The sequence below is a fragment of the Gorilla gorilla genome, chromosome 9 (genome assembly GCF_029281585.2).
Source record: "Gorilla gorilla gorilla isolate KB3781 chromosome 9, NHGRI_mGorGor1-v2.1_pri, whole genome shotgun sequence".
NCBI lineage: Eukaryota > Metazoa > Chordata > Mammalia > Primates > Hominidae > Gorilla > Gorilla gorilla.
Genome location: NC_073233.2, coordinates 31,418,924 through 31,430,404, shown reverse-complemented (window position 1 = coordinate 31,430,404; position 11,481 = coordinate 31,418,924). Strand labels below are relative to the sequence as shown.

The following is an 11,481-nucleotide window of genomic DNA, read 5'->3' as shown; positions in this document are numbered from 1 at the left end:
TTGACAACTGAGGATGGCTACCCTATCAAATAACTGAAGTGGTATGCTAATTTGGTGTGTTCACTTGCACAGCATGAATTAGCAGTGTGCTCACTGCAACGGTATTGGACTCTCACTTAACTATAAATACGCAGTTATCTACTATGCTCTTAGAATTCCTATGTTAAAATACTATGAAACATGTAAATGGAATCAGGGTATAAAAAGGTGTTCAACTGATACATGTGTCATGTATGTATAATGTAAGTATGTTTTGATGAATATTGATGAACATCATGAAGGCATGTACATCCATGTGGAGAGATGTGAACATATGAGGTTATTCATATGCTAAATTTACCCATCCACAAATTAGAATGTGCACAGATGCCAGAGAGCACAAATGTGTATGGAATCCCTATAATAATGCCTACAATAGGCATATGCAAACAAGAATATGCACAAGCACATACAATGCACATATTTGTCCATAGGAACATACATGAAAAATTATTAGGTTTCAGTTAACAGATGCCATGTCAATCGGTAAAACAAATGCATCATAGGAATATCTAAAACTTATTTGGAGACTCAAAAACCAAAAAGCCTTTAGGGGCAAACTCCCCAAATGAAGTGATAATAAAAGAGGAAATGACAGACTGTTTTTTAATGTTATAGAGAAAGATCTCTCCTAATTCCTCATTCAAAAACCAGTCTATGTATTCATCGTGGAAAAAATGAGGGTATCTCAGGGTTTATACTGCCCCAAACCTCAACCACCCTCTTATTCCCTTACTCATATTAAGTTGAATACTTACAAACAGCCTGCTTTTCCTCCAAGGAGAATAAAACGTGAGAAGGCGTATTCTCTTTCAAGGGTACTAGAGTTAATTATGTCAACTTGATAATCTAATTTACTTTTTGGACACACCTAGCTGATCTCAAGTTCTGATGATTTGAAGAACATTTATCATCTATCTCACACTTTTTCAAACTTGTAGTTATTAATTGGGCTAATATTCATTAAAGTACCTCCATGGTCAATGAGTAATGACTGGAAACGCATCTAGTAAATAATTCATTTTTATTTATGACCCATCTACTTCAGCAAGATCTGTTTCAGGGATTAAAACGAGGAATTTAAAATTTCCTCTTCATTATTTATTCCTCTCCGCAACCCCTTACCCATACTGTTACTACTTATCCTACACTTTCTCAGAATCACCCAGACTTGTCATTCTTAGTGGCTTTTACGTGCAGAGTGTCAGCATCACATTTCACTCATGACCCACCACAGCGGGCCTTCTCTTGTTCTCATCCTTGATAGAGATGTGGCGCAGGAAAGCATGCTCATTCTGCAGTTAACAAATATCTAATTGTGGGAATTCAAGTTTGCACTTTCAAATATTGTTAGCTAGTATCTAATACCAGAAAATGTCCTTTTTGAAGGTTTGAACATCCATACAAATATATTTTTATTAATCTTAGCTTAATATCATTTTCTCATCAAGCCTTTGCACAGCTAAGACATTCAGATACTCCTGCCTCTACCCCACGGTATGCTATAAAGAGAACCCACATTTGTTATTTGTCTCAGGAATGCATTTATCTGTATGCTTCCTTCATTAATCATTGTCTCTCTTTTTTTTCAGTGTTTTTCTGAGTTCTATTTTCTTATTTTTTATTTCATACATATATATACATACATATATATATATATATATATATATATATATATATATTGAAACCATGATTTTTTTTTAAACTTTAAGTTCCATCAGGGCAGGGCCCCGGCCTTTGCAGGAGAGGCTGCATGTTGAAGTTGTTAAGTGCATGGATTCCAGTAACTCATTTCCAGGTCCATATCTCACCTCTTCCTCTTACTAGCTGTATGATTTAGGGGTAATTTAATTACTACTTCTCTATCTTAATTTCCTAAACCATGAAATAATGATAACTGTAATATCTATTTCAACGAATCCTGAGAATATTTAATAAATTTTTTTAAAATCACCTAAAAGAATGAATGGTGTAACTGAAACATTTTGGTATTCATAACTATAACTTTTGCTTACATTTGGATCCTCTAACAAGTAGAATGCCAGGCACAAATCAGAATCTCAAAGAATATTTATTGAATGATTGAATGGCTGACTGCATGAAAAAATGGGAAGGAGGGATCATAGAGATCCTCTTGATCTGTGACTTTCAAATCACTTTAGACTTGGACTCCCTTTCTCCAATAAAAGTATATGCAGATTATATAAGCCCTACAAATAAATTATGTAAAATAATAAATATTTTAGTTGAAGGGATTACAGAATCCAGAGTCCTGGGCCGGGCGTGTTGGCTCACGCCTGTAATCCCAGCACTTTGGGAGGCTGAGACGGGCGGATCATGAGTTCAGGAGATTGAGACCATCCTGGTTAACATGATGAAACCCCGTCTCTATTAAAAATACAAAAAAATTAGCCGGGCTTGGTGGTGGGCCCTGTAGACCCAGCTACTCGGTTGGCTGAGGCAGGAGAATGGCATGAACCCGGGAGGCGGAGCTTGCAGTGAACGGAGATAGCGCCACTGCACTCCAGCCTGGGCGACAGAGCGAGACTCCGTCTCAAAAAACAAACAAACAAACAAACAAACAAACAAAAAGAATCCAGAGCCTATCCTCTTGATATTCATTTACCTCTCGGTAGCCCTAGAGTTATTTTTACTAAAGGGCTAGGTCTCTTCAGAATGTAGAAGAAAATCTCTGTTTTAAGCCAACTGCTTAAGACCCAATAGATTAGGAAACGAATGCTAAGTGACCTGTGCATGTCCAAGTGTGTGTCAGAAGTGGGTGTCAATTAAAGACTCATAAAGTCCACGTGAAATATTTCTATTGCATTGACCTACATTTCAAAATTTACCCAGGAGTGCCTTATCTACTCTGCTTAGAAAATCCCAGCCACAGGCCTATTGTTAAAGCTTTTAGAAAAAGAAAAAGAAAAAGTAAAAAAAAAAAGATAGTCTAAGAACAAAACAACAAACAAAACAAAATGCTTAGTTTCGGTTCTTATGGTTCTCTGTTCTCATGCCAATACATGTTCCCTTGCTGCTCCCCTGCTTGTTCCCTTGCTGCTTCGGCATCTAAGTTAATTTATTCAACAAATGTTTGAGCATCTTGTATGAGGCAGCTAGCTCCAAGCACTTGAGATTAATTTGTGAGGTGATGGATATGTTAATTAGCTTGATATAATCATTCCGCTACATGTGTGTTCATATATAGAGATACATCACATTGTACCTATTACACATCACAATAATTCATAAATTAAAAATAAAAATTCAAATTAAAAAAAAGACAAAATCCCTGTGACCATGGAACTCTATTTTTTTTTAAAGAAAGCACCTGCAAAATAAAAGATTTTGGGGTCATTGGCAAAGAAAGATTAAAGAAAATTTCAAGATGCTATTTAAGAAAAGTTCTTAGATCCTGATACACAGAAGCAAGTACCATTTTTAATGTTCATATCTGCTTTTTCAATTAGTTTATGTAAGATAATATACATTGTATTCTTGTAACAATCTTTATTGAACAAAAATAGGCCATCTTTCAGCATCTTTTATTCTTCATCATTCGACTGTTATTATATAACACAATCCAAATGAACACATAGTTTGGGGAAATTTAGGACTATACACACGACTAAGAAAATGTCTCTTAAGTAAACAGTATGTGTTTTCTTCACTGTCTAGGTATGGCCAGTTCAACCTACTCTATGGTACTCTACGGTGTCAATAATTATTTCAGTCTCTGCTGCAATTAGTGCTAATTACAATACCTGAGCTATAAAAATAAAAGATTTCATTATAGCAAAGTTCACAAATATCGTTTTAGTTCAGTTATCCACATTGTTCATCTAAAATAGTACATTTTCTTTACATATAACTGTCTTAGACTTGTAATTGAGGATATTTGATGAAACAGATCTGTATCTGAAACAGCACTATGATGCTAAACATTTGCATAAGGAATGAAAAAAAGCAACCTAGTTTTTTCAATATTCAGATATTTGAGATTACACAGAAAACCGCATCCAGATGAATGACTGAATTATTCACTTTTCTTCTGAGCATTTTGGCATTGGATAGATGCCATGTAAAATGCATGTAAGTTTAATGCATTTTAGGAACGGGTTCAGTTTACATATTTAACGCACATTAAAAAAACACAAAGCCAAAAGAAATTTCTAATTTAGAAACATATACATCAAATACATAGCATTGATTGCTATTTTAAAATAACTATAGAGAAATACAATTGTTGGTTCTGGTTGTACCTCTATTAAAACAAGTTACTCCATTGGAAAATATCTTTTTTCTTAATAAGAATCAATTCCATGTTTTCCAAAATGTAAATAATCTTTCACTGCTTATCCTTACAGGTACATAATAGAATTATCCTATCTATAGTCAACATTTAGGTTGATATTTTATTCTATATGAGGGTGGTTGGGATTTAAGTGTTAATTCCTTTAAAACAACGTCTGTTTATTTAGTTGTTAATTAAAATATGTGAGAAATGGCCCCTGTCTCGTAGACAAATTCACAAATGTAAAAGGAACATTTTAAACTTATCTGATTCTATTTTAAAGCAAATAAAAATTGAGATAAATAAAATGCATTCATTAAGGTACAGTCATAGAACTTACTGAAAGAGAGTCTCTAACTTAGTTATTAAATATATTTTTAAATGTCTCCCGCCACAAGTTTATTATTTTTTTTAAACAAAGATGCAATGAATATAACACAGTAAACTTTGCTAGATGTATAATGCCATATATATTTAAAGGAAAAAAATACATTGGCCAGGCACGGTGGCTCACACCTGTAATCCCAGCATTTTGGGAGGAGGCTGAGGCAGGTGGATCGCCTGAGGTCAGGAGTTCGAGACCAGCCTGGCCAACATGGTGAAACCCCGTCTCTATTAAAAATATAAAAATTAGCCGGGCATGGTGGCAGGTACCTGTAATCCCAGCTACTTGGGAGGCGGAGGCAGGAGAATCACTTGAACCTGGGAAGCAGAGTTGCAGTGAGCCAAGATCGCTCCATTGCACTCCAGCCTGGGCAACAAGAGTGAGATTTCATCTCAAAAAAAAAAATCATATGGATCCAAAGCCCACTTGACCAAGCCAGGAATTAATAAAAGGAATTTAGAATATACAGAACATAAACAACTTTAAAATGAAGATTGATAAAAACATGATTAATATAAACCTGAGTTCTTACCTTTCAACATGTTATCTCTCATAACAATTTCAGAAAATAACAGCCTGATTCTTCTTTTTTTTCATTCCAAAGATGCTTCAAAACATGCTGTGCTAGATTACATGGTGAATAACTTTCCATAGGACCCACAAGGCCTGCAAGGGAAGTTGGGCCCCAGGGTGGAGGTGGGTGACTGAACATAAATTAAAACTAAATGATCTGCTTCCCTGTCAGGAACCTATAGAGATGGTTAGGGCCACTGAGAACAGTGGGAGAATTACAAGGAACAGGACTTGGGAGACTAGCAGTATTCTAGTTTGTATGATTATTTTTAGAAATATGAAGGAGTCAGAAGAAACCTCAGACCTTGATCTTTTATTTTATCTTAGTCACTTCATCTGAAAGCTCTATGGATCATCCATAAAGCTAATTATTTTTTTCCTTGGGTAGCCGGTTTTATGAAAAATATGAATGCTCCTTGACTTACAATAGGATTACATACAGATAAAGAAATCAAAGTTTGAAAACATTCTAAGTCTAAAATGCATTTAAGATACCTAAATGGAAAATCATAGCCCACCCTAACTTAAACCTGCTTAAACGTGCTCAGAACATATACCTCACCCTACAGTTGGGCAAATTGTCTAACACGAACCCTATTTTATAATAAAGTGTTGAATATTTCATGGACCATGTATCACTAGCCCTCCAAAAAATAACAAAATTCAAAATTCAAAGCATGTAGAAATTATGAAGCTTTCACAGAATCATCAAAAAACCATTAAGTTGAACCATTGTGGTTGGGACCTGCCTGTGCTAATGAATAACACTGAACTATTCTGAAAATAGAAGTGCTACATAAATATGTCATAATATTACTCTTACAGCTAATGATATTTTCCAATTCTCCAAATCTTTAAATTTCTTTAAATATGCCATTTTGATCAGAGATATATCATTAAATCTCAGAATCTAAGTTCATTTATTGATTATAGATTTCCTTTAATATATTTTTATTGACTATCTCCTAGGATACACTGATCCAAATGTATATATTGTGGTTTGACAGATCCATCCTGCAAAACCAATGGTTTAATATGCTTTCTACGGTTGCAAAAAGGTTCTAAACAAAAGAAATGACTTTTCAGTCCAGACAACTTAACTGTAGTCATTAACTGAGTCTGCAACTTTGAATGCCCTATGAAACCTATTAATCAGATAATTATTCAAGGGTCAATTCCTCTTGCTTGTGAGCTATGTTCCAATTATTCATGAGTGCATTTATTTGATTAGTGATATTCCTATAGAAAATCAGAACTCTTATGGATTAACACTGCCATTGATTTGTTTGAATAACACATTGGTTTTCAAAAAATATGCATCTGGGTTTATTGAATCAACATGGCTATTGTACTTTCATCAGACCCCTGTGTTGTAATATATATTACCTGCTTTCATATTTGTATTTTAGAACTCACTCTTCATTCCCTATTCCACTACCCAACTTCATACCAAAAATCCTGCCAAGTATTTCAGAAAACTTGGTTATTAACTTGGATTAATTCCAGTAGACATACATAGGAGATGTGTCTATAGAATGCCAAAATATTTAATTGTGTCAGAAATTTAGTCATCCATCCAAATATTTTGTCCATATGATGCCAAACATACTTAATGAATTATGTTAGTTGACAAAATTCTTGACAGAATTGTCTTAGCATTATTTAGACAAAATAATTGTTATTAGTTGAAAATAATACCAATAGCAATAAACACCATCAAAGAAACAATGTATTTAGGTTGGCACAAATTCCAACCTTGAGCAAAACGACTTCAGTTGGCTCATGTGGACAAAACCCTTACTGATATGGTTGTAATTTGGATTCTAAGAATGCTGAGAACCCACAATATTTTATTATCCTCCAGTTGATTTTGACAACTCTATCATAGAAGTACTAGATATCCAAATGAACCGGGAGAATTACATGTTAGATAGCATTTGAGTTAAACCAGACCAATTTACATGGGGCAATTTACTGTTGACAACAAAATATTTCTGACTGTGGATATTCAATACAATGAGGTTATTGCTTAAGGATCATAATTGGTCTGGAATCTTTGAAAATGTGTAGGCTACTTTATAAAGTTACATAAAATTGTGAAAAAGCTGCATGCTTTAGAAACAGTATTTCCATCAAGCTTGTGGTCTAAAAAGAATATGAAGACAATAGCAAATGGACGTTTTTAACACAGTTTCTTAGTATTTACAGTATTTTTTCTTCTCTAGCTGCCATCCCTTCAAAGCTGGTCAATGGTTTTTCTGGGGCTTTTTTCACCTCACATTCAGAGCAAGGAGGCATCTGCAATTTCTGTTAAACAATACAGAAAAGACAATTCGAAGAATCAAAATAAACACATTTTAAGGTAAAAATTGAAAAGTCTAACAGAATAAGAATGGAAATTCATAGATCTCACCAAATATCTTAGAGGAAATGAACACACGACAGAAATGAAACAAATGTGAAGATGTTAATTATATTTCATAAAAGTACATAACAATATTTTGCCTAAAAACAGCAAAACATTTCAAAAACTATTTTGAAAAAACTTTGCCCAAGCCATTCAATTCTGTTTAATCTAATTCAAAGTTTGAAAATAAGTTAAATCTAACTCCACGTTTTAGTATTAAGTGAAATAAATATTAAGGATGTCAATGATACAATATTTTTGGTCAAGTATAATACAGTACAAATAAAAATTCAGAATTAAGCTCTTGACTTGTGTTTATTTTATTTGTTCTTGTAAGCAACATGTACTTCTTTTCACCTCCTCTGCTTCCTCAAATCCTCTTTAGTCTCCTTTGTACAAAAAGAAATATATGCCTGTTTGATCATCCCTGTTTATTTTTGTTTTGTTTCCTGGTCTGTGAGAGGGAGGGTGCAAGTGAGGGAGAACTCTCCTCACCCTTGACCTTCTGAGGGCCTCATCCAGTCAAGCCAAAAGCTTAGTAGAAAGCAGAGCAGCCTTGGAAAAGCCCAGGGGCACCATGGCTTTATATATAGTACTAGCAGGTACAATATCCTGCCCCAGCTAGAGCAAGAGAGAAGAGTGTTAAATACCATGGATCTGGTCGGGCGCGGTGCCTCACGCCTGTAATCCCAGCACTTTGGGAGGCTGAGGCAGGAGGATCACAGGGTCAGGAAATTGAGACCATCCTGGCTAACACAGTGAAACCCCGTCTCTACTAAAAATACAAAAAATTTGGGCGTGGTGGTGGGCGCCTGTAGTCCCAGCTACTCGGGAGGCTGAGGCAGGAGAATGGTGTGAGCCCTGGAGGTGGAGTTTGCAGTGAGCCGAGATTGCGCCACTGCGCTCCAGCCTGGGAGATAGAGCAAGACTCTGTCTCAAAAAAAAGAAAATAAATAAATAAATAATAATAATAATAAAAATAAATAAATAAATACAATGGATCCAATAAGTGCTTTTTGACATAAACAAAATAAAACAAACACATACCTGTGTGATAGGCTCGGTTTCTGCAGTGGCATTACTTGGGGGACCTTCTTTGTGCTTCATTGAACACGTTCTGCCCTCCTACAAAAGTAGCAATTAAAAATACATCAATGAAGTTAAATAAAGAAAGTGGAGGGGGCAGTCAAAAACACTCTCTTGAATTCTTCCTGTTGAGAAGATTCTATCACTTTGATCCATACTGAAAAGGCAAAACTAGGGACAAAAATCATCACCACAGCAGTGGGATTTCAAGGAGAGAGCAAACATTCCTGACTGGTTTGGGGATCACAATGGTGCTTATGGCAGTCAGCAACTACAAAGAAGTACAATTCCAATGGAAAATTATTTTCCTGTAAAACATTTAAAAAGAAGTAAAAGATTATAAAACTACTATATCTACAATGCATCCAGACTCTGTGATTTATATATGTCAATTATCAGAGTGCCTGCAGGAACATCAATATCACAAGCTAGGAAGCAATGTAAGTAATATGACCACCAATCTGTCTTGCATAAAATCCTCAGTATCTTTTTTAAAAGATAATCTTTCTGGAACTAAGATCCCAGTCATTTTACTGGCCAGAATATCTGACCTTACTTATTAGCTTCACCAGTTTAAAGGAAGATGAAGTGTCAGCAATGGAAAAAAAAAATTAATTAAAAAAAAAAAAAAAAGGATTCCACTTGGGCTTCACTTCCATTTTAACCAGGGTTAAAATATTCAATCCTCCCTCCCTCCCTCCTTCCCTCCCTCCTTCCCTCCCTCCTTCCCTCCCTGCCTTCCTTCCCTCTTTTTCCCCTTCCTCCCTTCCTTCATTCCTTCCTCAGTTCCCTCTTCTTTCCCTTCCTCCCTCCCTTCCTCCTTCCCTCCTTCCCTCCTCTCTTCCTTCCTCCCTTTCTTTTACTTACTGATACTTTTCCTCCTTCCTCTCTTCCTTTCTTCTTTATTATATACATAGTTTTAAATTAACAGCAACATATGTAGTGTAAGAATCTGCATTTGTGTGTGCGTTTGTTATATTTCTCATAATATTTTCCACGTGCAAGGCAGAGCCTAAGAGTTTAATAATTTGTGAACATTAGGCCAGGTGAAATGGCTCACACTTGTAATCGCAGCACTTTGCAAGGCTGAGGTGGGTGGATTGCTTAAGCCCAGGAGTTTGAGACCAGCCTGGGCAACATGGTGAAATATTCTCTTTACAAAAACAAAAACAAGAACAAAAACAAAAGCAGCTGGGTGTGGTGGCACATGCCTGTGGTCCCAGCTACCTGGGAGGCTGAAGTGGGAAGATCACCTTCTGAAGTGCCCGGGAGGTTGAGGCTGCAAAGAGCTGTGATCATGCCACTGCACTCCAACCTAGGCTACAGAGTGAGATCCTGTCTCAAAAAAGAACATATATAATTATTATATTTGTATATAATTATATATAAAATTCATGACCACTGACCCACTGACATCAAAAAAATAAGTTTATTTCCAAGCGATGAATCAGGGGATAGAGAACTAAGTTGACTTTAAACTCTAAAAATTCTGAGTGGAAGATAAATAAAAAGATTTATAGGAGATTAAATCTACTCTAATTCAGATTTTAAAGGTTATTTTTTATGCTCCCTCTATTCTCACACTATATTGCTCTTAAATGAACACAAACCATGTATCTGTACGTTTCTCTGCCCATGTGTGTGCTACCCCACTTCTTTCACTGCAGGCCCCTGAAAACCAGCTACTCATTTCTGCAATATTTTATCTTTTCTACTACTAGACAGACTCAGTCATCCTTCCCTGCTCTAAAGGTAATGCTTATAACAACTTTAACACTTACCATTGTTTTTATATGTGTAATCATGCCTGCCTCCCCAATATATTGTGAATAACCTTAAGACAGGAGCAACATTTATCTCCACTAGATAGCAGCTAGATGCCTACCAAAAAGTGGTCGATATATAATCTCTAAATAAGTAATAAATACTTTTAAAATATTGGCCATGAAATAGTTCAATACTTTAGAATTTTCATAAATGCCTGCTTTCTTTGTATGGCCACATTTAGGCACATTTTATACACAATTGGTTCTTCTAAATAAGCCTACAGTATACAGAAAAAGAGAGATTGTCACTGTAAGACTAAAAATCAATAGCTGAATTCTTAACTACCTAATTCTAAATACTTTTTAAGTATTCTGAATACTAATACTATGTATTCCTTTATATACATAGAGGAATCTTCTACACTGCCTAAGGAAAAATTTCTTGTTATATGATTTATAATTGAAACCTCACTGGAAATATTATAATCACTCTGTTCTGCTCTAATAAACCAACTGGCTGCTGTTTTTAGTATTCTTGCATTTACCCTTCAAAAAATTAACTAATTGTAAGAAATCAAGCTCAAAAACTGTTGTTCATACAGAAAGTAATTTGCATAGCGTAGGATTTCCCAAAATGCACTTGGTAAGAATGGAGTTCATGTCATTTAAGTTTAGGGAAAAAATGATTTCAACATTAAACAGTTGTATTTATTGTAGTTCTTCTCAGAAATCTTATACAACATCTTAAAGTTTTGATCTTGAATGATCTGATCACATAATCACAGGAGGTGACTGCTAAAAAAACACACCAGGGTGATAATTCTGTCCTATAAATATGGGATTTGCATTTTTAATCGGCATGCTAGCAATTCAAATTACCTATGAAATTTGATATTCACTTCATAATGCACAATATGTTATAAATCTCTAA

The 11,481-nt window shown here is 35.1% G+C and overlaps 1 protein-coding gene across 4 annotated transcripts in view; it reads right to left on the bottom strand.

Moving 5' to 3' along the window:
- Positions 1 to 3,568: 3,568 nt before the first annotated feature.
- LUZP2 (leucine zipper protein 2) overlaps positions 3,569 to 11,481 on the bottom strand; it is a 583,499-nt gene continuing 575,586 nt past the window's right edge. For all 4 annotated transcript variants that reach the window (XM_019035931.4, XM_063711051.1, XM_019035930.4 and 1 more), the window contains 2 exons: positions 8,746 to 8,823; positions 3,569 to 7,598 (listed from right to left, as the gene is read on the bottom strand). In XM_019035931.4, coding sequence (XP_018891476.3) covers positions 7,494 to 7,598; positions 8,746 to 8,823 — 183 coding nt within the window. In that variant the 3' untranslated portion in view covers positions 3,569 to 7,493. The remainder of the gene's footprint in view (positions 7,599 to 8,745; positions 8,824 to 11,481) is intronic.